Here is a 26,958-nt window from a genome sequence, read left to right as displayed (position 1 = left end):
AAATGGCTGCGTTTATAAAGGCAGCCCAATTCTGATATTTTTTCCCACCATTTCATCTTTTGACCAATCACATCAGATATTTTTCAGAGCTGATCTGATTGGTAAAAAGACAAATTACTAAAAAAATATCAGATTTGGTCTGCCTGTGTAAACGCAGCCTATGTAACACAACAGTTTATTAAGTTAGCCTACATGTCTGTTTAAAGTGAGGATCCTGCCCATAGGGCTTTGTCCAGCTGCATAAGGGTAACTACTCAAGCAGCGTGACGTACTGGGTCATATGACATCCTAAGGCAGGGCTAGCCAACCCTGTTCCTGAAGAGCTACAGTCCTGTAGGTTCACGCCAACCCTAATCTAGCACACCTGATTCTAATGATTCGTTTGTTGATAAACTGAATCAGGTTAGTTAAAATTGGGCTGAAGCAAAAACCTACAAGCCTGTAGCTCTCCAGGAACCGGGTTGGAGAGACTACTACTCAATGACTATGAAAAAGAATGAAACTTCAAAAACCTTTATTTTGGACGTCAAATCAGAAGGCAGCTGTGCTACTTAGGTTTATGTATTTACAAGCAAAGCACACACACGATCAAGATTACGGTGAAACACGTGTTTCACTTCACTAAAATGCTTCAGGTAGCAAAACAAGCTATGGAAAAATCATAATTGCGTCCTCACTTCCTTGGCAAATTACTGCAGTTCTACTTCAAAAAGGTTGGATGTGAATGAGCTAAGTATCTTAGGACTTGTTGTACACACTTGTGGTTAAAGGAGAAGTGCACAGCCTCATTTTTCATCAAAGCTCTCTGTCAAATCACAGTTATGCCAAGACAGCAAGAACCAGTGTCTGGAATGTGTTTCATGTGACACTCGTTCTACAACACCTTGCTAGCGAGTAGCTAGTGTAACCAACTCAGCAACAACACCAGGCACAGTCTCACGTTTGACAGCCCGCAGTACTTGTAGCTAGCGTTAGATGTAATCCATATCCTGGCCATCTGATTGTTAAACAGAAGCCCATTTTCACAAGAGTAGCTATTTCCCAAACAATATGTGCAGTGCAATCAAGGCTACAGTGTCGTCTGGGAAATTCGTTTTGCGCCGGGTGGGCGGGGTTTGCTCATTTGACTAGTCAATTAGTCTTTCAAGGAGATGTCTCCGCCCACCAATGGCACTGGGCCACGCAAAACTAACTCGCCCAGTATTTTCCGTGAAAAGAGTGCCACCAAGTGTTAATAGGCAAAAGGGGGCATTCATTTTTTACAGAATTGTAATCCAATCCCTCAAGTAAGTAATGATGCAGTCACTTACCAAACTCTGTTTTGGACAAGTGACTTTATGACCAAAAATATTCTATTTACACTTTGTAGTCAATTGAGATACTATAATACATGTTTCTGACTTGTATCGATTCTGACTTATATCGATGCCACATAGGCCATTTTCAAAACAAGTTTGTTTTCAAGGGCAGTTGACCTTTAACATTTTAAGCAAGTGACACTTGTGGTGATCCTTGCTCAAATGGAGTGCAAGTCAATCAAGACACTGTGTCAACTCCTGAAAATTAAGACAAAACAAGAGCAGAAAAGTGCTTCTCCTAAGACCTGTGTAAAAAGGACCAAGTTCAGTCCAGAGATCTGTTCCTTTAACTGCAGCAGGAATGTGAGGAGGGATTGGGGCAGCCTGGGTACAAATGTCTTACTGAGAGACTCCTACCAGTGGAACCTCTGAACACATCATGTGCTCAGCCGCCACAACAAAGAGGATTTATAAGGTAGAGGCTAGAATGATGGGGGTGGGAGAGAGAAAGAGTGTTTATTGAGGGGGGTGATCCACAGTGGTGCAAGAACAGGATAACAAGGCACAAGAAGCCAGGGCTACACCTTGAGACCTTATAGCCGTCAACAAATGCATTTGATATGAGTTTGACAATAACGATTGTGAGAGAAAAGGAGAGAAACCCTGAGATGGAGGGAAAAAAAGAGAGAGACCAAGAGATAGAAGTGGTATTAGAGCAGTCCTTCTCAAATAGTGGGGGGCTCGGAGCGATGCCAGGGGGGGGGCGCGTGTGACCCTGGGGAACATGCTTTTTTTTGCACCGAACAAGAGCACACAGCACAGAGCAGGATATATGAAGTGCAGATAACAAACCCTTAAGAGACACCATGGAAAAATATTTAACAGGGATGAAAAGAAAGGCGGAGAGAGACGGAGATAATGAAACAAACGTAAGTCTCCCGAAAGCTAAGACGAGGAAATATGACGACGCGTATGTAGCGCTTGGCTTCACTGTGACTACGGTGGGAGACGAGGAAAGACCGGTATGTTTACTGTGTCTAAAAATGTTGGCAGCGGACAGCATGAAGCCAAATAAATTAAGGCGTCACTTAAAGACATTACACCCCAATGACGCTGATAAGCCGCTTGAGTTTTTTCAGCGAAAACTTGCTGAATATTGCCAACAATCGTCCCGCTTTGTGAATGCTACTTCAGTAAACCAGCGAGCACTGCTGGCATCATAAGGTGGTGTACCAAATTGCTCAGTGCAAAAACCCCCACTCCATAGCAGAGGAGCTGATACTGCCTGCAGCATTAGACATGGTCTCTGTCATGCTGGATGACGCAAGTGCTGCAAAAATAAAAACTATGACTTCCTCATTTTGATAAAAATTTTTTTTTTAAATCAGCACAAATTGTTTTATTCATTTTTGTTTTATAGGTCAGTGTTTCATATATTGTGCTCCTGAGTTAATGTTGCTGATCAATTTGAATGTATTATTATTTATTTATTATATTTTATTTTATTTTTCAGTATCAAATGGTCCAAAACAAATTACAGTTTAAATAAGGATAGATTTTTTTTTTTTAAATTTCAGGCAAATTGATGCATTTTAAGTATTTTCTGTTACAGACTAAAAAACAATGATAATAAAGTTATTCTTTGTTGTAGGTTGATCTATATCTTTATTTTTTGTTTTTTGTTTTGTTTAATATTAATAAGGATACAATGTTATGCAGAGGTGTACTTATAACAATTTTATACACAAATTATACTATTTACAGTCGCGGCGGAGAGTTGGGGGGCGCAAAATGTTTACTTCTTCCTAGGGGGGGCATAACAGAAAATAATTGAGAAGCACTGTATTAGAGACAAAGGTCCAGTGTGCATGTGTGCGACTCACTAGAGCACTATTTTCCTGTTGATGTCCTCTCTGTAGGGGAAGGGGGATAGGAAGGCCTGCTGGCTGACGTTGTACTCCTTCTCTCCCTCAGGGTCCGGCTGCCGCTCCCAGGTGGACAGAGTCTGGACCTCCACAAACTGAGAGCGTGCTCCCAGAGGATCCATTCCTGCACTGCGCTGGTCTGCACCTCAATGCTCGACACTGCAAACAAAGCCAGAGAAAGACTTTAAAGTGTATTTTCAGTGTCCACATCCTGGAGCCAAATAGGAAGGAAGGGAAAGGGGGATACCTAGTCAGTTGTACAAGTGAATGCATTCAACGGAAATGTGTCTTCCGCATTTAACCCAACCACTCTCCTGAGTGACACAGCAGTCTAAGGCACTGCATCCCAGTGCTAGATGCGTCACTATAGACACCCTGGTTCGAATCCAGGCTGTATCCCAACCGGCCGTGACTTCGAGTCCCATAGGGCGACACACAATTGGCCCGGGTTTGGCTGGTGTAGGCCGTCGTTGTAAATAAGAGTTTGTTCTTAACTGACTTGCCTAATTAAATAAAAAGGTTAAATTTAAAAGTAAAAAAAAAAACTCTAAATCAGCATCTATGACAAGGACCAACAGACAGTCACAATTGGTGATTACATGCATGTTTCAGTGTTCATAATTAAGTAGGCTTGGCAATATACAACCCATTTTGTAAAGCAAAAGCATTTTAGCACAATCAAAGAAAGGCTTTGACTGACAGTTTAAAAATAGATTCCAGTGTCTAGAGTCAAGACAGTAACAAACCATCCCGTTTTCAGTACTTCTAACCTCTAGTATACAGCCTGAAAATGAAGCCTCACATAATGAATGTACTTGTGTGAGGTTAGCTGGCAGTTAATAAAGAAAATTGGGTGAAACAGGCAAGCAAGGTCTGGCTCCGTTTTTTCCAGACCCTGCAGCTATGTAAGACTGTGTTGTCGAGACTATCAGCTAACTACATAACGTTACCATGTCAACACCTATGACTGAGGGCCTCTGTCTAACGTTAGATTGGCCGCTTTCTAGGAACGGTTACGTTTTGGAGCGTATGACACGAGGGGAGGACATTACTGTGAAGTGAACCTAAACAGACAGGGAATTCAAAAGCACCATAAGGACGTATTGAAATGCAGAATGAAGATAAACATATAGCTAGTTTGTCTATATTTTTGTTGACTGCAGTATGGTCAACTACACTTGACGAACAATACTATTCCTCCCACATTTCCCAGTGTTTTTGCTTGTGCGACTACTCATATTAAGGTATTACCATTTTAATGGTTAAATATGGGAAAACATCTAATTATGAAAAAACGAAATATGTCATAATCACCAACCACAGAGCTCGACCTCAGTTGACCATCCCATACGCAGTGTAGCGTTTGCTTTCTTTTACCTTTGATTCGCAAAGTATCTGCTAGCACGGCAGAAAATAGTAGCATGCCCGAAAAGGGAAAGGAATTTAAAGATGTATCTATATATCAGGAAGCTACAGGAGAAAATGTTACACCTACCCGTTTTCCTTTGTCCACGAATCTATTAGTTGTCGACTTCGAGCAGGACAGAATTACAAAACGCGAAGAATACAGGGTGTGTTCGTGATGTTCTTAACATCACAAACATGGCAAAACTCGATTTGATAAAGCCAATTCCCATCGTACTGTCACGTTTACTACAGTTTGGTGAGTTCCTGATCAGCTGATTCGCGACAGAGAGGAAGACGCGAAGCGAGAGGGTTCACTCTGCCCAAAATCTGTCCACTAAAACAAGACCGAAGTAGTGATTGATGCACTTCGGATGAATCGTGTGGTGAATGAAGAAAAAGTGAAGAGTCCATCTGTGCTTTTGTTTTTTGAGCCCGAGTGGCGCAGCGGTCTAAAGCACTGCATCTCAGTGCTAGAGGGGTCAATACAGACACCCTGATTCGAATCCAAACTACCTGTCCTCCATGACACCTACACCACCGATGTCACAGGAAGGCCAAAAAGATCATCAAGGACAACAACCACCCGAGCCACTGCCTGTTCACCCCGCTATCATCCAGAAGGCGAGGTCAGTACAGATGCATCAAAGCTGGGACCGAGTGACTGAAAAACAGCTTCTATCTCAAGGCCATCAGATTGTTAAAACAGCCATCACTAACATTGAGTGGCTGCTGCCAACATACTGACTCAAATCTCTAGCCACTTTAAAAATTAAAAATTGAATGTAATAAATGTATCACTCGTCACTTTAAACAATGCCACTTTATATAATGTTTACATACCCTACATTACTCATCTCATATGTATATACTGTAGTCTATACCATCTACTGCCTATGCCGTTCGGCCATCGCTCATCCATATATTTATATGTACATATTTTTATTCATTCCTTTGTTGTTGTGAAATTGTTAGATTACTTGTTAGATATTACTGCATGGTCGGAATTAGAAGCACAAGCATTTCGCTACACTCGCATTAACATCTGCTAACCATGTGTATGTTACCAATAAAATTAGATTTGATTTGATTTGAAGGGTGAAAGAAAATGGTGGCCAAAGTCAGGTATGTCCAGAGCATTTCATATGCAGCAGCTGTTAAAAGGGTTGAGGGTTTGAATGGTTAACCTGAAGAGTCCATGGTGGTAGATAGATCTTCACTGCAGGCTGCAGGGGTTGCCTTTCACCAGCAGGATCCTGACATTTTAAAGGTTAATAACCTGTTGAGGACAGGGGGCGCTGTTTTCACTTTGGGGGAAAATCGTGCCCAATTTAAACGGCCTCGTACTCAATTCTTGCTCGTACAATATGCATATTATTATTACTATTGGATAGAAAACACTCTCTAGTTTCTAAAACCGTTTGAATTATATCTGTGAGTAAAACAGAACTCATTTTGCAGCAAACTTCCTGACAGGAAGTGGAAAATCTGAAATCGATGCTCTGTTCTAGGGCCTGCCTATAAATGGGCTTCATATATATCAGTATACATGCACTTCATACGTCTTCCACTAGATGTCGACAGGCAGTGAGAGAAGAAATGGAGTGTATAACTTGATCTGGGGTCGAATAAAAGCTCTCGGCATGACGTGTCACCAGTTTCCTGTTTTCTGGAGAGCGCGTGAAGGGACCTGGTTTTGCCTTCTGTAAAGCTGTCGTTATGGACGACTAATATCTCCGGCTTTGATTTTATTTGATACATGTGACAATATCATCGTAAAGTATGTTTTTTCAATATAGTTTTATTAGATTATTGAAATTTATTCGGGACGTTAGGCGTGTTGCGTTGTGTGCCTTTGTTCAGGAAGGAGAGCTTCGCGCCACTTTGCTAGCTTTCCGTGCTAATTGACTGGAGAAGAGGACATTATAAAACCAAACAACGATTGTTCCCGACAAAGGACCCCTTGTACAACATTCTGATGAAAGATCATCAAAAGTAGGACCCATTTTATGATGCTATTTCATATATCTGTCGAACATGTGAAATAGTCGTTTGCGCCCAGATTTTGGGTACTCTCTCGCTATAACTAAGCTGGATGTCGTAATGAAGTTATTTTTAGAATTCTAACACGGCGATTGCATTAAGAACTAGTGTATCTATCATTTCCTATACAACATGTATTTTCTAGTAACGTTTATGAATAGTTATTTGGTTAGAATAGTTGAGTGCCATAAAAATATCTGCACATTCTGGGAAAAAGATGCTACGTTAGCACAATGTATAACCACTGATTTCAGCTCTAAATATGCACATTTTCGAACAAAACATAAGTGTATGTATAACCTGATGTTATAGGACTGTCATCTGATGAAGGTTTATGAAGGTTAGTGAAAATTAATATCTTTTGCTGGTTTATTCCCTATCGCTAACGTGCCTATTGCTATCGCTAACGTGCCTTGATGAATGAATGCGGTAGTGTGGTAGGCTATTGTAGTAAGCTAATATAATGCTATATTGTGTTTTCGCTGTAAAACACTTAAAAAATCGGAAATATTGGCTGGATTCACAAGATGTTTGTCTTTCATTTGCTGTACACCATCGATTTTTCAGAAATGTTTTATGATGAGTATTTAGGTATTTGACGTTGGTGTCTGTAATTACTCTGGCTGCTTCGGTTCTATTTCTGGCGGTAGCTGTGATGGTAGCTGCAATGTAAAACTGATTTATACCTCAAATATGCACATTTTTCGAACAAAACATAGATTTATTGTATAACATGTTATAAGACTGTCATCTGATGAAGTTGTTTCTTGGTTAGTTTGGTTGGTTCTTGGTTAGTTAGGTTGGCTTTGTGCATGCTACCTGTGCTGTGAAAAATGTCTGTCCTTTTTTGTATTTGGTGGTGAGCTAACATAAATATATGTGGTGTTTTCGCTGTAAAACATTTTAAAAATCGGACATGTTGACTGGATTCACAAGATGTGTATCTTTCATTTGCTGTATTGGACTTGTTAATGTGTGAAAGTTAAATATTTCTAAAAAATATCTTTTGAATTTCGCGCTCTGCCTTTACAGTGGAATGTGGGAGGAGTTCCGCTAGCGGAACCCCGGTGCCAGACAGGTGGACTTTGTGGCCTTTATAGCTATGGTGATGAATGGAACTGCCAAGGTGGAGAGAAGGTCCAGGAAGATAGAAATCATTGTGGATGAGGCGGAGCGGTTCCTGGGGCTGAAAGATATCTTGGCGAAGCAGTTACATGGAATATTGTCACAAGCCGTACCACCCTCTCAGGCCCTAGAGCCCGAGAAGAGAGATATGGAGATTTGAAAGAAGGAAGTAGTGGGAGTTTTGTTTAGTTTTGTCAATGTACTATTTTTATTTGGGTGGATTAAGTTAATTTCCCTATTACGTATGGATTTTCTTTTTACCTTGTTTTGGTTTCAACCTGTCCAATTGGTAGCGGCAATACACATTTTGGGGTTGTAGTCCGCCATAAAACCCACAGAAGAAGATCGCGAAGTGAGGAATTTTTCTATGGAGGTCAATGAGAGAATGTCGAATTTGGTTTAAAAAAATGTATTGCTTATTTGCTACATGAGGTTTAATTGATTGAATGGAAGTTTCGTAATGTTAGGTTGTCACGAATACATTGATAAACATGGATGCATGTGGAATTTTCTCAACTTTACTTTTTCCACATTTTGTTGTGTTACAGCCTGAATTCAAAATTGAATAAATCTTTTTTTTCCAATATATATATTTTTTTTGTATTAATACACAATACCCTATAATGACAAAGTGAAAACATGTTTTTAGAAATTTGTCCAAATTTGTTGAAAATGAAATAAAATAATATCTCATATATATATATATATATATATATATATATATATATATATATATATAGGTATTCACACCCCTGAGTCAATACTTCGTAGAAGCACCTTTGGCAGCAATTACAAATGTGAGTCTTTCTGGGTAAGTGTCTCAGGGCTTTCCACACCTGGATTCTACAACCTTTCCCAATTATTATTTTAAAATTCTTCAAGCTCTATCAAATTGATTGTTGATCATTGCTAGACAACCATTATCAGGTATTGCCATAGATTTTCAAGTAGATTTAATTAATCCTATCACGTTCAACTATGTAAGTGTAACGGATGTGAAATGGCTAGCTAGTTAGCGGGTACGCGCTAATAGCATTTCAATCGGTTACGTCACTTGCTCTGAGACCTGAAGTAGGGTTTCCCCTTGCTCTGCAAGGGCCGCGGCTTTTGTGGAGCGATGGGTAACGATGCTTCGTGGGTGTCAGTTGTTGATGTGTGCAGAGGGTCCCTGGTTCGCGCCCGTGTCGGGGCGAGGGGACGGTTTAAAGTTATACTGTTACATAACCATTGGCCTCATGGTGAAATCCCTGAGCGGTCTCCCTCCTCTCCGGCAACTAAGTTAGGAAGGATGCCTGTATCTTTGTAGTCACTGCGAGGCATTGGAAAAAAGAAAACCTCCCCGGTCTTTGTGATTGAATCTGTACGTGAAATGCACTGCTTGACTGAGGGACCTTACAGATAATTGTATGTGTTGTGGTATAGACATTATGTAGTCATTCAAAAATCATGTTAAACACTAGTGTGAGTCCATGCAACTTATTATGTGATTTTTTAGCACATTTTTACTCCTGAACTTATTTAGGCTTGCCATAACAAAGGGGTTGAATACTTATTGACTCAAGACATTTCATCTTTTAGTTTTTAATTAATTTGTAAAATTCAAGTGGTGTGAATACTTTCTGAAGGCATTGTATATCTGCCCTCTCACTGGCTAGAATCTCAGAGTTTCTAAACCCAGAGGTGCATCATTGCGAGACTAAAAGCCAATTTATGCTTGATCCGAAATGGGTTTGGAGGCTCCGTGTGGAGGGTGTGAAGCAATTGCGTAGTCTCAGTAGGCACACAGAGGCCAATTTATGCTTGATTTGAAAATATGGAATGGTGGGTGTGACGCAATTGCGGAGCCGCCGGGGGAATGCAGAGGCCATTCCATTGGTTGACGGTAGATGGGGTCGGGAGGTCCTGTATGAACACAAACTAACTTCCTTGACAACTTCCTTCACAACAGTGTGATTTGAGGGCCCATGACAAATATTTTCAGCCTCCTGAAGGGGAAGAAGCGTTGTTGTGTCCTCTTCACTAATTTATTGATGTGTGTGGACCATGATACTGTAGATCCTTAGTGATGTGGACACTGAGGAACTTGAAGATCTCGACCCGTCGATGTGAACTAGAGCCCCGTCGATGTGAATGGGGGCGTGCTCGCCCCTCTGTTTCCTGTAGTCCACGTTCAGCTCCTTTGTCTTGCTGACGTTGAGGGAGAGGTTGTTATCCTGGCACCACACTGCCAGGTCTCTGACCTCCTCCCTATAGGCTGTCTCATCGTTGTCGGTGATCAGGCCGACCACCGATGTGTCGTCGGCAAACTTAATGATGGTGTTGGAATCGTGAGCTGCCACGCAGTGGTGGGTGAACAGGGAGTTCAGGAGGGGACTAAGCATGCACCCCTGAGGGGGCCCCGTGTTAAGAGTCAATGTGGCAGATGTGTTGTTGCCTACCCGCACCACCTGGGGGGCGGCCCGTCAGGAAGTCCAGGATCTAGTTGCAGAGGGAGGGGTTCAGTCCCAGGGTCCTTAGCTTAGTGGTGAGCTTGGAGGACACTATGGTGTTGAACACTGAGCTGTAGTCAATGAACAGCATTCTCACATAGGTGTTCCTCTTGTCCAGGTGGGAAAGGGCAGTGTGGAGTGCAATAGAGATTGTGTCATCTGTGGATCTGTTGGGGCGGGATGCGATGTAGAGTGGGCCCAGGGTGTCTGGGATGATGGTGTTGATGTGAGCCATGACCAACCTTTCAAAGCATTTCATGGCTACAGATGTTGTAGGAAATTAGCTGTAACTGCAATTTTTTTCTCTCCGCCCCATGGCAAAATGTTTAGAATTGTAGAAAACTTGCTATTAACTCTATGGAAGCCCAATAATCCATCCCACCAAAACAGTCTGAAATTTCAAACAGCTCTTACACTAAACGTAATATTCACAATTTCACCGTTTTATTCCAAACTCATAGTGTGGAAATATAAAACACAGGAACATCACGTTTTTGATTACACTGGCCTTTAAAACTGCAACATTTTCTCTATTCCACATGGCAAAATGTGTAGAATTTTAGGAAATTTACTTTAAAACTTTTCTCACCACCGTAACGAGGGGGGGCACTGAAATGTTTTACCGCGAGGTGAGAGGACCCCAAACCAAATCTTGCTTCATACTGTACTGTCTTGCTAGAATGGTCCCACCTGATCTCGCCTCCTCCCGCCTGTCTTCCATCTTTGAGGACATTTCCATTGTTAGAGCGGTCACTCGACTATCTTGTCAATATGAAATAAAATCTTTGTTCACGACAAATAACACACCTATCCCTCCGTACAAGACACACACAAAAAAAATATTACGGAATAATGGCTAGGGACTCACGATAAATCACAACATTTGTGTAATACGCATAGGCCAACGCCACTCAGAGGAGCGTTTGGAATTGTATGTAAATCCTCGAGAGAGTTTTATATATTGTCGGTAAATTTAGGCATTTAGATATGGTCAAATATATGGCTGAGGAGATATTTTCTGTAAATCAACAACACAATACCCATTATACTGTAATGAAACAGCAGGGAGCAGGTCTCGAACCCTCGACCTCCTAGCCCGAGGTCCGGCGCGCTATCGACTGTGCCGCAAAAGCATGCTCGAGCGGCAGAGTCGATTTCCGCGCTTATAAACCCAGGGTCGTTACACTACTCCCTCCTTTCAAAGAGCGCGTCCTCGCGCTAGCTTGCGACTCTACGTCTTACAGGAACGCGCTCACCGGCCAAGCACACGCACTGTCGTGGATGCGAGGTCCGATCACTTCTGACACCAATGTAATGAAACAGCAGGGAGCAGGTCTCGAACCCTCGACCTCCTAGCCCGAGGTCCGGCGCGCTGTGCCGCAAAAGCATGCTCGAGCGGCAGAGTCGATTTCCGCGCTTATAAACCCAGGGTCGTTACAATACAGACTAAAGTAATGGATACATATAAAAGTCCATGTGATTGATCGTTAGTTTCATATATTGCAGTTGAACACAACCATAAGTACAATACTCAGGTAACACTTTAAAAAAAATATATACGCATTGTCGTATCTGCCTTTCTGCAATTTGAGAGACATTAATGTGTGCTATGTGTTTGTGTTCGACCAACTGTGTTTGATTAGTAGGGTCTTCCTCGTGTGCCTAGAAGTCCGAAAACATCACTGGCTGGATGCCTCAATCTAGGAATTAGCAACATTATTCAAGTAAGATTAACAATTGGGAAAAGTATACATCATAAATGTGTAAACGAAACGGTTATCAATCAGTCACAAAATATGTTTTGCTTGTTTTACTGTGTCATTTAGTTGGTTTAGCAATGCTGTGGAACACCACGTGGGCCTAACAAAGCTAGCGACATAGCTAACCAGCTATTGCAGCGGGACTTGGCTATGGTCACTGGATCTCACAAAGTCTTCGAACAAATGCAGTTCTCAGAATTGATTTAGCTAGCTATTACAGTAGTACTAGTAACTGTTGTATACATTGTTTTGTATGTTGTAGCTGTAATGTAGCCTGGTCCCAGATCTGTGTGTGCTCTTGCCTAACGTTAACGCTACTCCTTTGCTGTCCTTGGCTATGGTCTCACATGGTCACTGGATCTCACCAAGTCTAACAAATGTAGTTGTCAGAATTGACTTAGCTAGCTAGCTATTACAGTACTACTAGTAACTGTTGTATACATTGTTTTGTAGCTATAATGTAGCCTGGTCCCAGATCTCTTTGTGCTCTTGCCTGACGTTACTCCTTGTCAAGCCAAACAGGACAATTCCATAAGGAGTTTTTAGCAAGGGGCAGAAACAGATTGGCATCCTGGCTTGCTATAATGCACATTGTACACTTGTTTCACCGTTTAGCCTACATAATGCTGATGCACTTGCCCTTCTGTAATGCATTGAAGTCAGAAGGGCTAGCTGATGCTGCAGTTGTCATTCCTTGTCTGTTCTCCAATCCATCATCATATGATATTCATCATCACTGTCTCATCCTCCCTAGCCTGTGATATTGCCCTGATCTTGTGACCATGGGGTTGACCAAGCAGTACCTGCGCTATGCTGCCAGCGCCGTGTTCGGAGTAATTGGGAGTCAGAAGGCCAACATCGCCTTTGTCACCATGCGAGGAGGGGAGAGAGGACGCTTTGTGGCTGTGGCTGCCTGCGAGCATGTCTTCATATGGGACGTGCGTAAAGCTGAGAAGGTGAGAGACTTGGGATGATCTATTCATGTAGGGTTGACTCAGTGGATTTGTCAGTAGGCTACTGCTGCTGTCATAGCCGATATCAGGGTCATCATTGCTGACAGTGCTCTTATAATTGGGTCTGAAATGTCTTAACCCATGGCTGTCAATAACTCAAATAAGATGACTTGGCCAGTGATACCAAGTTGTAACTGTATATATCACCAGTATTTCCTCATAGTGAGAGATGACATATTAGGTTAGATGTCTTCCTTTGAAACTGTCCTATCCTCTGTCCCAGGTTCTTATTCTCAAGGGGAACAAGCACGAGGTGACGTACCTCTGCCCCTCCCCCGATGGCGTCCATGTTGCCGTGGGTTACGAAGACGGGGCTGTGCGCATCTTCAGCCTATTGAACGGCGAGAGCAACGTGTCCTTCAACGGGCACAAGTCCGCAGTCACTGTGATCCGCTACGATACTCTCGGTTCTCGGCTGGTGACCGGATCCAGGGTAAGAACAGAACTATGCTGCCATAGAGATGGCAAGGTCCCCAGGGATGTCCACTGTCCTGACGTCATGGTTAAGCTAAGGCGTTTGCATTCAAAATATGGTTAGTAATATGTCTATTATTATCTATTTTCCTTTCAGGACACGGATGTGATTGTGTGGGATGTGATCAACGAGTGTGGTCTGTATCGACTGAAAGGACACAAAGACGCTGTCACACAGGCCCTGTTCCTCAAAGACAAGAATCTCCTGGTCACCAGGTAGTACATCACTCATATGTAGGGCTCTGACTTTCTGTCTTAGCCCTTGGTACTATTACGGCGTCGGCATACTCCCTTAAAGGTGCTGAACAGTCAGTCTGAAAATTACTTTTTCTCCCATGGCTAACTACCAGGAAGTTTGAAAAGACAGGCTGATTGGGCAGGGATCTTATATTCATGAGCTCGCCTTGACTGACAGCTCTTTGAAACGCCTATGTCGAGGAACTTGGATGCAGTGTTGCAGTAAAATCATCTCAAGCTAATTTGGTGATACATAAAGCAACTCAAACAACATTGAAATTGCATCAATGATATCACTTTTTTTTAATATATATCTCCCATTTATATTTATCTCCCATCTCTTGTAATGCAGTTCACAGTAGCGCTGATGGATGTGTTGACTTGACAACTGCTTCAGAGTTGGTCTCTTACTGTGGTCCCGTGTGGCTCAGTTGGTAGAGCATGGCGCTTGCAACGCCAGGGTTGTGGGTTCATTTCCCACGGGGGGACCAGGGTTCAATTCCCACGGGGGGACCAGGGTTCAATTCCCACGGGGGGACCAGGATGAATATGTATGAACTTTCCAATTTGTAAGTCGCTCTGGATAAGAGCGTCTGCTAAATGACTTAAATGTAAATGTACTGGTCCCCCTTTTTCCATGCTGGTTGAATATCATGTTACCATTGGTGTATTAATATGAGAGTTAAGGTGATGTCACCTTGTCCCCTTAATAATGAATCCAAGTGTTTGACATGGGGGGAGGGGACCAGTAACTTTATGATCAAACTTCATCAATGTAGAAGGAAGTCATGTTTCATACTTTGGTTAGGTTTCCTTCAAATATCTTCAAATTTAATGAAAAAAATGATTTTGACTGTTCATGATCTTTAAAAGACCGCTGCTCGAATTTATTTTTTAGACACCGTAGCCAGTATACACTTCCTCAACAAAAAAAAAGGTCATTAATTGATGTTTTTGTAGAGGAGATCTTTGTTGTGTAATTTTACATCTAACTAAGATGTTTGGTGCAGTATTTCTCAATTGAAAAAATGTGCATGTGAACACTTTATTGAAGAATCCCTACTGTTGACCAATCACCAACGAAGGTGCGTAGCCTTCGGCTACCGACTTTGTCTTGCCTCGAGAAAAAATGTTGTTTGCACGAACAGCTGAAAAAACCATTGCCGAAGACCAAAACTAACAACTTCACAAAATGTCAGAATATATGCATGAATTGTTTTGGGAAGCATTCGGACGCCTTTTGTGTTCTAGCGTTGAAAGACGAGGAGCGCAGGTTGGATACCAGCTAGGGAAAGTTACACCCCCCCGATGTCTGAATGGTCTTTGTTGTTTTCTCCAGCTCCAAGGACAGCTTTGTAAAGTGGTGGGACCTGGACACCCAGCACTGCTTTAAGACCATGCTGGGACATCGCAGTGAGGTGAGTGCTCCTGCCTATCTTAACATTTGATTGTCACGTGTTGTTGACATTGGATGGTGTACTAAGAGTTGATTGGATCTCTTGTCTGATTAGTTAGTCATTTTTGAGAGACACTTATCTGATTAGAGAGAGACCGCAGGAGCGGTAGAGATACTCTTAATGATCGGCTATGAAAAGCCAACTGACATTTACTCCTGAGGTGCTGACTTGATACACCCTCGATAACTACTGTGATTATTATTATTTGACCATGCTGGTCATTTATGAACATTTGAACATCTTAGCCATGTTCTGTTATAATCTCCACCCGGCACAGCCAGAAGAGGACTGGCCACCCCTCATAGCCTGGTTTCTCTCTAGGTTTCTTCCTAGGTTTTGGCCTATCTAGGGAGTTTTTCCTAGCCACCGTGCCTTTCCAACTGCATTGCTTGCTGTTTGGGGTTTTAGGCTGGGTTTCTGTATAGCACTTTGAGATATCAGCTGATGTACGAAGGGCTATAGAAATACATTTGATTTGATTGGATCACCTTGGTTGTGTGTTTGTCAGGTTTGGGGCATGGCACTGCTGAACCAAGAGCGTAGATTGATTACAGGCTCAGCCGACAGTGAGCTCCGGGCCTGGGACATCAACTACCTACAGGAGGTAATCACAGGGGAGCTACAATGAGCCTTCTACACACATAACTACATATTTTGGACAATAATGAAAAAGTCTAAAATATCTTATCTGAATAAAATGCTAGTTGAGTCCTTCACACACACACACACACACACACTCTCTCTCTCTCTCTCTCTCTCTCTCTCTCTCTCTCTCTCTCTCTCTCGCTCTCTCTCGCTCTCTCTCGCTCTCTCTCGCTCTCTCTCTCTCTCTCTCTCTCTCTCTCTCTCTCTCTCTCTCTCTCTCTCTCTCTCTCTCTCTCTCTCTCGCTCTCTCTCGCTCTCTCTCGCTCTCTCTCGCTCTCTCTCGCTCTCTCTCGCTCTCTCTCTCTCTGTTTGTCCGTCTTTCAGGGCAGAGAGGCTGGTGAACCGAAGGAGAAGAAAGGAAAAAGCCTACTTGATGATGATGAGGAGGAAGCTGTGGACGAGAGCCCTGAGGAGGTAGGACAGACCATGATCCTCTACAGGGCAAAACACCATAATTGGTTACCTGCAGCACAAGTGAATCAGTTCATCTATAAAATAACTCTGAAGAAGTATAGTAGCTAGTAATGAATGGCATATGTAACGGTAGCTAACACTGTTCCATACAGATTTTATGTACCGCTGCATTCAAACGAGGCTGCGATGAAAACTAATGGGACTGAGCGACTGTTGGCATCAAAATCCGGGGTGTAAACTACGTTTCTATTCAAGCGTTGATTGACATGGTAATAGACCAATAGTTTTTGAGAAAAGTTGAAAAAATCGGACCCCTCTGACGCTGTACGATACATTGTGACGTATAAGGACGTATTGTACAACGCATTATGCAACACGTGTGCCGTACAGCCTTTCCACCAGGGGTAGAACTTCTCTCACAGATTAAAAACAAGAAAGTGTAAGGGAAAGGGGAATGGATACCTAGTCAATTGTACAACTGAATGCATTCATTGTTTGCGTCATCACTGCAAGCCATCATGACTCAAAAGCCGGTGACAGCCGCTGTTTACTTCTGAAGATAACTTTAGCGTCGCCCTAAAAACCCGATTCAAATTCGACATAAACCTTCAAATAGGTATGTGATGACTCATTATATAAACTCTTTATAGTGTTTTATTACAATTTTAGAGGTGATCAGTTGGACAAATCGGGTGAAAAAAGCAGTTTCCCCATACGATATGTCTCCCCTTTCACTATTACTCAGTAGCCTTCACTTCCCCACCCGCCATTTTTAAAAAGACCCGACGGAGCTCCATTGCCTTCGTCAATCATATGCCCGTCTCTGTATGATTGACGAATGCAATGGAGCTCCGTCGGGTCTGGAAGGTCTCGTCATTGATTTGGCTGGTAAGAGGAGAAATTGTGCCTTACAATGGTATTCATATTACAGTTGCCCTGTAAGTATATATATTTTTTGGTCACGTGTACGGAACACTGTCAAGTACGGAAGTTTGTTAGTTATCGTTGCTGTCTAATAGCATATGTATCTGAAACCTGTGTGTTTCATACTTTTCCCTCTTGCCCTCTTTCCCTCGCCCTCTGTCTGTCTCTCTTTCTCTCACACACAGAGGATCTTGAGTTGTAAGAAAGCTGGCTCTTTGCTGAGAGAGGCCAGGGACAGGGTAGTCTCCATGACTACCGATGCCAAGGCCAAGGTCCTGGCGTGCCATGTAAGTATTGACCTTTTAATGTTGGTACAGTCTTACTTACCCTCCAGTCATATTGATTTATTGTCATACATTTCTCAGATCACTAATATAATGTGTATTCTTCCCTCTGATCTTTCCTCCTTTTCCATATCCTTCTCTCTCAGGGCTCAGACACAGTGCTGGAGGTGTTCAGTGTGCTGCCGGAGGACGAGGTGGAGAGGGTGATGGCCAAGAAGCTGAAGAAAGCCAAGAAGAAGGCCAGGTATGTTGCACACAGTAGAGATCACACTGTTACGTCAGCCACGGCAGGGACCAGTCTGCAGATAGCCCAAGTTGGGCCAGACAGATACTGCAAAGCCTTCAGAGATTATTTGAAATAATAAAATGTGTGGAATCTAATTCCAATCAAACTAAATACTTCCAATGTTTATAAATACAGTTATGTTGATGAAATTGGTGAAATGTAAAGATGAGGTGCTGCTGCCCCCTGGTGTAGGGATGCGCAGCATGCAGAGGATGCCCCAGAGCCTGTGGTGGAGAGGAAACTGGCAAATGAGATTGTGAGACTAACCAACATCAAGGCCTCCGCCAATATCAGGTACACAGCAACACACACATGTGCACTCTCTCACACACTCAATCAATCAACCAACCAACATTTAGTGTCATGTATATCCCAGATGGGTGGACTGCCTGATGTGTGCGGGTGGGGAGTTGAAGGTAGCCATGCTGCTCCAGAACAACACAGTGGAGACCTACAGCCTCAAGACGTCTGACAAGAATCCCACGGGCACTAAGACCTCCCGGCTCACCCTGGGAGGCCACCGCACCGATGCCCGCACGCTGGCCTTCAGCTCAGACAACATCGCTGTCCTCTCCGCCTCCGGGGACACCGTCAAAGTCTGGAACAGGTGGGAAAGTCAGGTCACACAGGACTGACCTGACCGTGTGGTTTCACTGTACAAGTTAAATCTAGTTCACTAAGCTGGCTTTCCAACATCTTTTAAAGGAGACACATGTTATGACACCTAGACACATACTGTATTATGAGCAGTTTTCTACATTCTGATTGGGTGTCTAACGGGAAGTCTCTACCCCGTCACAGGTCTACCCTGCAGGTGATTCGCACCATGGCGTGTGACTACGCCCTCTGCTCCCTGTTTGTCCCTGGAGACAGGCAGATCATCCTAGGAACCAAGGTAACACGCATGCACACACTAACGTACACCAAACTACTGTAGATGTGTATTATCCAGTATTAAACTATTGTGTGTAACCCAGGCTAATCTTCTCTCTATCAGAGTGGTAAGATTCAGATCTTTGACCTGGCATCAGGTACCCTCCTGGAGACTGTCGACGCCCATAACGGAGCTTTGTGGTCCCTCTGTCTGTCTCCTGATCAGGTACTGTCTGTATCTGCCTCTCTCTGTCCATGTTCAACATCATCCACAATACATGTAGTGTACAACTCCATAGGCCCCTTATCTGTAGACAAAAGCCCATAAAATAGTATATATATATATATATTTTTTAACATTCCCATTTGCTCTGACTGTTTATTTGACTGTAATTATGTGATTTCCTCAGAGGGGGATAGTGACTGGCGGGGCTGACAAGACTGTGAAGTTCTGGGAGTTTGAGCTGATTAAGGATGAAGACGCTGCACAGAAGTAAGCCATGCTTTATTCCTTCTGTTTCACATAGTGTCAATAACACTTAGAATACTGTTTCATACGAGAGGCAACTCGTTTTATGCCCAGTCAGGCTGCACGCTGTTATTCAAGTGAGCTTTTATCAAGTGAGCACTTGACTGGAGTTTCTGTTTACTCTGCTCTAATTGTTTGTGTGTGTGTGTTGCAGGAGGCTGACGGTGAAACACATGCGTACACTGCAGCTGGATGAGGATGTGTTGTGTGTGAAATATTCTCCTGACCAGAGACTGTTGGCTGTCTCCCTGCTGGACTGCACCGTCAAGGTCTTCTACACAGACACACTCAAGTTCTTCTTGTCTCTGTATGGACACAAGCTGCCTGTGCTTTGCCTGGACATCTCTCATGTGAGTACCGGTACTCATCCTAGCAACCGCAAACTAAACGAAAAACTAATGTAATGAGTGACAGTAGATGAAAATGGAATGTGCATACTTGAGTGTGTGTTGGTTAAAGTTGCTGCGTGTATGTTTTCAATCTGTCTTGACTCTGAATGTTACTTGTCCTTCTCTCAGGACAGTGCTTTGATAGCAACTGGCTCTGCAGACAGAAACGTCAAGATCTGGGGTCTGGACTTTGGGGACTGTCACAGATCTATGTTTGCCCACGATGACAGGTACAGAAAAAATACAACATATATTATATATACACACACAGTTGCAAGAAAAAGTATGTGAACCCTTTGGAATTACCTGGATTTCTACATAAATGTGTCAAAAAATGTGATCTGATCTTCCTCTTAAGTCACAACAATAGACAAACACAGTGTGATTCAACAAATACCACAGCAATTATTGTATTTTTCTTGTCTATATTGAATACATAATTTAAACATTCACAGTGTAGGTTGGGGAAAGTATTTGAACCCATAGGCTAATGACCAAAAAGCTAATTAGAGTCAGAACTCAGCTAACCTGGAGTCCAATCAATGAGATGAGATTCGAGATGTTGGTTAGAGCTGCCCTGCAATATAAAAAACACTCACAAAATCTGAAGCATTGCCTGATGTGAACCATGTCTTGAACAAAAGAGATCTCAGAAGACCTAAGATTAAGAATTGTTGACTTGCATAAAGCTGGAAAGGGTACAAAAGTATCTCTAAAAGCCATGATGTTCATCAGTCCACGGTAAGACAAATTGAGAAAGTTCAGCACTGTTGCTACTCTCCCTAGGAGTGGCCGTCCTGCAAAGATGACTGCAAGAGCACAGCGCAGAATGCTCAATGAGGTTAAGAAGAATCCTAGTGTCAGCTAAAGACTTACAGAAATCTCTGGAATATGCTAACATCTCTGACGAGTCTACGATACGTAAAACACTAAACAAGAATGGTGTTCATGGGATGACACCACTGAAGAAGCCACTGCTGTCCAAAACAACATTGCTGCACGTCGGAAGTTCGCAAAAGAGCACCTAGATGTTCCACAGCGCTACTGGCAAAATATTCTGTGGACGGATGAATCTACAGTTGAGTTGTTTGGAAGGAACACACAACACTGTGTGGATAAAAAAAGGCTCAGCCGTCCTGCAATGAACATCAACATCAAAACCAACATCAACATCAAAACCTCATCCCAACTGTAAAATATGGTGAAGGGAGCATCATGGTTTGGGGCTGCTTTGCTGCCTCAGGGCATGAACAGCTTGCGATCATTGATGGAAAAGTGAATTCCCATGTTTATCAAGACATTTTGCTGGAGAATGTAAGGCGATCTGTCCGCCAATTGAAGCTCAACAGAAGTTGGGTGATGCAGCAGGACACCGACCCAAAACACAGAAGTAAAGTATAAATTCCCTGTCTTAGGTCATTTAGGATCACCACTTTATTTTAAGAATGTGAAATGTCAGAATAATAGTAGCGAGATTTATTTCAGCTTTTATTTCTTTCATCACATTCCCAGTGGGTCAGAAGTTTACATACACTCAATTAGTATTTGGTAGCATTGCCTTTCAATTGTTGAACTTGGGTCAAACGTTTCGGGTAGCCTTCCTCAAGCTTCCCACAATAAGTTGGGTGAATTTAGGCCCATTGCTCCTGACAGAGCTGGTGTAACTGAGTCAGGTTTGTAGGCCTCCTTGATCGCACACGCTTTTTCAGTTCTGCCCACACATTTTCTATAGGATTGAGGTCAGGGCTTTGTGAGGGCCACTCCAATACCTTGACTTTGTTGTCCTTAAGCCATTTTGCCACAACTTTGGAAATATACTTGGGGTCATTGTCCATTTGGAAGACCCATTTGCAACCAAGCTTTAACTTCCTGACTGATGTCTTGAGATGTTGCTTCAATATATCCACATAATTTTCCATCCTCATGATGCCATATATTTTGTGAAGTGCACCTGTCCCTCCTGCAGCAAAGCACCCCCACAACATGATGCTGCCACCCCCGTGCTTCACCGGATGGTGTTCTTCTGCTTGCAAGCCTCCCCCTTTTTCCTCCAAACATAACGATGGTCATTATGGCCAAACAGTTATATTTTTGTTTCATCAGACCAGAGGACATTTCTCCAAAAAGTACGATCTTTGTCCCCATGTGCAGTTGCAAACCGTAGTCTGGCTTTTTTATGGCGGTTTTGGAGCAGTGGCTTCTTCCTTGCTGAGTGGCTTTTCAGGTTATGTCGATATAGGACTCGTTTTACTGTGGATATAGATACTTTGTACCTGTTTCCTCCAACATCTTCACAAGGCCCTTTGCTGTTGTTCTGGGATTGATTTGCACTTTTCGCACCAAAGAACGTTCATCTCTAGGAGACAGAACGCGTCTCCTTCCTGAGCGGTATGACAGCTGCATGGTCCCATGGTGTTTATACTTGCGTACTATTGTTTGTACAGATGAACATGGTACTTTCAGGCATTTGGAAATTGCTCCCAAGGATGAACCAGACTTGTGAAGGTCTACAATGTTTTTTCTGAGGTCTTGGCTGATTTCTTTTGGTTTTCCCATGATGTCCAGCAGAGAGGCACTGAGTTTGAAGGTAGACCTTGAAATACATCCACAGGTTCACCTCCAATTGTCTCAAATTATGTCAATTAGCCTATCAGAAGCTTCTAAAGCCATTACATCATTTTCTGGAACTTTCCAAGCTGTTTAAAGGCACAGTCAACTTTGTGTATGTAAACTTCCGACCCACTGGAATTGTGATACAGTGAAATAATCTGTCTGTAAACAACTGTTGTAAAAATTACTTGTGTCATGCACAAAGTAGATGTCCTAACCGACTTGCCAAAACTATAGTTTGTTAACAAGACATTTGTGGAGTGGTTGAAAAATGAGTTTTAATGACTCCAACCTAAGTGTATGTAAACTTCCGACTTCAACTGTATATGTGTATGTAATCAACCCAGGGGAAAAAGAAATGTCCTCTCAGTCAACTGCGTTTATTTTCAATATATTTGTATGAACATAACAAAATTCAACAACTGAGACATAAACTGAACAAGTTCTACAGACATGTGACTAACAGAAATGGAATAATGTGTCCTTGAACAAAGGGGTGGTCAAAATCAAAAGTAACAGTCAGTATCTGGTGTGGCCACCAGCTTCATTAAGTACTGCAGTGCATCTCCTCCTCATGGACTGCACCAGATTTGCCAGTTCTTGCTGTGAGATGTTACCCCACTCTTCCACCAAGGCACCTGCAAGTTCCCGGACATTTCTGGGGGGAATGGTTTAGCCCTCACCCTCCGATCCAAAAGGTCCCAGATGTACTCAATGCGATTGAGATCCGGGCTCTTCGCTAGCCATGGCAGAACACTGACATTCCTGTCTTGCAGGAAATCACGCACAGAACGTGCAGTATGGCTGGAGGGTCATGTCAGGAAGAGCCTGCAGGAAGGGTACCACATGAGGGAGGAGGATGTCTTCCCTGTAACGCACAGCGTTGAGATTGCCTGCAATGACAACAAGCTCAGTCCGATGATGCTGTGACACACCACCCAGACCATGACGGACCCTCCACCTCCAAATCGATCCCGCTCCAGAGTACATGCCTCGGTGTAACGCTCATTCCTTCGACGATAAACCCGAATCCGACCATCACCCCTGGTGAGACAAAACTGCGACTCGTCAGTGAAGACCACTTTTTGCCAGTCCTGTCTGGTCCAGCGACGGTGGGTTTGTGCCCATCTGCGATGTTGTTGCCGATGATGTCTAGTGAGGACCTGCCTTACAACAGGCCTACAAGCCCTCAGTCCAGCCTCTCTCAGCCTATTGGGGACAGTCTGAGCCCTGATGGAGGGATTGTGCGTTTCTGGTGTTACTCGGGCAGCTGTTGTTGCCATCCTGTACCTGTCCCGCAGGTGTGATGCTCAGATGTACCAATCCTGTGCAGGTGTTACACGTGGTCTGCCACTGCGAGGGCGATCAGCTGTCCGTCCTGTCTCCCTGTAGCGCTGTCTTAGGCGTCTCACAGTACGGACATTGCAATATATTGCCCTGGCCACATCTGCAGTCCTCATGCCTCCTTCCAGCATGCTAAAGGCACATTCACGCAGATGAGCAGGGACCCTGGGCATCTTTCTTTTGGTGTTTTTCTGTCAGTAGAAAGGCCTCTTTCGTGTCCAAAATTTTCATAACTGTGACCGTAATTGCCTACCGTCTGTAAGCTGTTAGTGTCTTAACGACCGTTCCACAGGTGTATGTTCATTAATTGTTTATGGTTCATTGAACAGGAAACAGTGTTTAAACCCTTTACAATGAAGATCTGTGAAGTTATTTGGATTTTTACAAATTATCTTTGAAAGACAGGGTCCTGAAAAAGGGACGTTTTCTTTTTTTGCTGAGTTTATATATATTAATATGAATATAGAATATACTGCAAGAACACATCATCCTAAGCTGTCAGCCATATGGTCAGTGTAAATGGCTGTGTGGAAGCTTGACCAACGGTCTTGAATGATATAATTTAATAGATGTTGGCTCCACTCTCCCCATTTCCAGTAAAATATTTAATTTAATCTCCAGTTTCAGAAACACTGTCCTTGTTAGCTGCCTCTGACCGATGACATCACCCCATCTGCTCTTTCATGTCGCCGTTTTTATTCCATTTCTCATCTGTTTTTTTCTCTCTCTTTTCTCAGCGTCATGTTCCTTCAGTTTGTCCCCAAAACCCATCTGTTCTTCACAGCGGGGAAGGACAAGAAGATCAAACAGTGGGACGCAGACAAGTTTGAGCACATCCAGACCTTAGAGGTGACATTCACTCCCATGCTGTTAGCTACATTTCACAAATGGAGACGAGGCCTAGAATTCATGATAACATTTTGGGGAATATTGATAAGTGACATAACCAATTACCTAAATGCTCTTTCTTTCCCATTGGAGGAATTACGTTTCCCTTCCATAATTGACTAAATTGAAAATGGATTTGACCCCACCCCTAGTGTTGACCTTTAACCGCTGACCCATGTGTGTGACGTGCTATCCTCAGGGTCACCATCGGGAGGTTTGGTGTCTGGCCATCAGTCCTAACGGGGACCACATTGTGTCCTCGTCCCACGACAAGTCCCTGAGGCTCTGGGAGAGGACCAGAGAACCCATCATCCTGGAGGAAGAGAGGGAGATGGTGGGTAGTGGTGCCCCAGAAACATGCTCTGTCTGTGGGTAAAAGGGAAGGGAGATAGTTGACACCAATCAGGTTTTATCTTGGAACTTTTTCACCATCTCAAATGTTTTTCTTTAGGAGAGAGAGGCTGAGTTTGAGGAGGGCATGGCCAAAGGGGATGAGCCTGTGGTAAGTGCTGACTTTATTTCAAACCAGTGGAAATGAAAATGTTTGTTTTCTCAGTGTCGTTCAGTCTCGCTGATGTCTCGTGTGTCGCACAGGTTCCAGGAGAGATCAAAGATGCGGAGGCAGCACCAGCGGCGAAGAAAACCATAGAGACAGTCAAAGCTGTGAGTCTCCATGTCAAGTAACTAGACTGCAGAGATGGAGAGGTTGTGTGTGTGCACGTTCGGATAGGTATGTGTGTGTGTAGTTTGTAATGGCCGGTGTGTGTGTCTCTTCAGGCTGAGCGTGTCATGGAGGCTCTGGAGCTGTACAGAACAGAGAGCAGGAAAATGGAGGAGCATCAGATAGCCTGCCAGTCAGCCGGAAAACAGTTGCCTCCACCTAAGGCCAATCCTATCCTTGTGGCCTTTGGAAACGTTTCTGTAAGTTTTTAATTCCTTCTGAAATGATCATAATACATGCATTGCCCAGGGTACTAGTTATGTTCCTTACTAATCTATCATGTTAACTTAGTAACCACATCCTCCTGCCTCTCTTGCAGCCGTCTCGCTACGTCTTGGACGTAATAAAGAAGGTCCGGTCCAGTGAGCTGGAGGTGTCTTTGTTGGTCCTGCCGTTCCCCTACATTCCAGACCTGCTGTCACTCTTCAACTGCTATGTCCAGGACGGCCTGGAGGTGGAGCTAGTGTGCCGTTGTCTCTTCTTCCTGCTCAGGTATGCTAGCCTCTGACGCCAGGCTTCTCAAGTAGTGTGAAAACCTGGATAAGTTCTCCTCAGGAAGAGGTGGAGTTTAGATTCAAACTAGTGACACGTTGCCACTTATCAAACCAATCAACTATTTTGAATGGGTGAAGCTCCAAAAAGATGTGCTGTTTCTGAATAATTTTCTGGCTTGCAACAAGGTAGCTACCATAAGATAAAACAAATGACACTGCATAGGCTAATAAAACTTTGTCTGACACATGGTAGGAAAACAAGGAAATGCCTCTACTGAAGGGAAATGTAATTTCTACTCCGAGCCAATAAAATGTGAGCGTTAACAGCCAGTGCTTCCTTTCAATCGCTAAAGTTCTCCAGACTTACAATAGTCGAGTCAACACGACGAGATTTAGAAGGATGACCCCTTGAGACTACGGTTATGCTAACAAACAACCTCGCACCAATCATAAGTGTTTGTTACTCAGTTTGTGTGTTTCTCACATATGCAAACAACCTCACACAAGTGCGTGTCTGGTGTCTCTAAGGTACCTGAAGTATGAGCGTGAGTAGATGAGCCTAAAGTAGTGTGTCAGGGTCAGTCTTCACTGTGCTTGTCCTTGTCTCCAGAATCCACTTTGGCCAGATCTCTAGTAACCAGATGCTGCTGACCGTCATAGACGAGCTGAGAATCAACACCATCTCTAAAGTCAGAGATATCAGGGTGAGACTAATCAAAAAATATAGAAAATGTACTCTAAAGGCTAATGATCCTCAAGTCATATAAAGCTGTATCTCTTCTTCTGCTCCAGGATGTTCTGGGATTCAACAGTGCTGGTCTCCAGTTCCTCCAGAGGGAGGTCGAGAGCAAAGAGGAGGTCATGTTTTTCGCGGATGCCACCGGTCTCCTTAAAGAGAAGAGGAGGAAGAGGAAGAAGAGAGAGAGAGCTATTCTCACTATTGCCTGAATCACCACAGGATTTTATATATATATATATATATATATATATATATATATATATACACACCCCACATCATGACCAGTAGGCTACTGCAGGGGTGGCCTTAAGCAGGGAGATTTACACTGTTAGTTTTATATCTGAACTGTTATAGGATCCTGATAGGACATAACACTGTGTTATTCAATGACATGCTTCATTTCCCAAATAAACTGTGTCTGAGTTACTCATGTTGAGCCTCACTCCCTCAGGTTTTACAGAAGGCCTGTGAATGAATAAATCCACTGCTCCCTAACTCAAGTCCAAAGGACGTACTGTATGTATACACGGCAGATCCCTCTGCAACCACAGGCTCGTATAAAACATTCATATAAAACTCCTTCTTTAATAGTT

At 43.2% G+C, this 26,958-nt stretch overlaps 2 protein-coding genes across 2 annotated transcripts in view; one reads left to right on the top strand and one right to left on the bottom strand.

The window, feature by feature from the left end:
• Positions 1-4,898, bottom strand: part of LOC120064080 (ganglioside-induced differentiation-associated protein 2-like) — a 38,683-nt gene extending 33,785 nt beyond the window's left edge. Inside the window, exons 1-2 of the mRNA XM_039014423.1 lie at positions 4,719-4,898; positions 3,182-3,382 (exon numbers count right to left, since the gene is read on the bottom strand). Coding sequence (XP_038870351.1) covers positions 3,182-3,345 — 164 coding nt within the window. The 5' untranslated portion in view covers positions 3,346-3,382; positions 4,719-4,898. The remainder of the gene's footprint in view (positions 1-3,181; positions 3,383-4,718) is intronic.
• Positions 4,899-11,928: 7,030 nt separating this feature from the next.
• wdr3 (WD repeat domain 3) lies at positions 11,929-26,791 on the top strand. Its single transcript, XM_039014012.1, has 24 exons — positions 11,929-12,008; positions 12,799-13,000; positions 13,281-13,490; positions 13,629-13,747; positions 15,108-15,186; positions 15,734-15,829; positions 16,195-16,284; positions 17,394-17,495; positions 17,639-17,736; positions 17,971-18,072; positions 18,155-18,385; positions 18,580-18,673; positions 18,776-18,877; positions 19,062-19,144; positions 19,335-19,530; positions 19,699-19,799; positions 24,261-24,372; positions 24,611-24,745; positions 24,863-24,913; positions 25,006-25,074; positions 25,189-25,332; positions 25,452-25,624; positions 26,237-26,330; positions 26,419-26,791. The coding sequence occupies exons 2-24, from the start codon at positions 12,827-12,829 to the stop codon at positions 26,572-26,574; spliced, it is 2,811 nt and encodes a 936-aa protein (XP_038869940.1). The 5' UTR covers positions 11,929-12,008; positions 12,799-12,826; the 3' UTR covers positions 26,575-26,791.
• Positions 26,792-26,958: the final 167 nt, after the last annotated feature.

This window comes from Salvelinus namaycush, chromosome 19 (assembly GCF_016432855.1).
Source record: "Salvelinus namaycush isolate Seneca chromosome 19, SaNama_1.0, whole genome shotgun sequence".
NCBI classification, from domain to species: Eukaryota; Metazoa; Chordata; class Actinopteri; order Salmoniformes; family Salmonidae; genus Salvelinus; species Salvelinus namaycush.
Note: the sequence above shows the minus strand (reverse complement) of the source record. Positions and strands in the feature narration are given on the sequence as shown.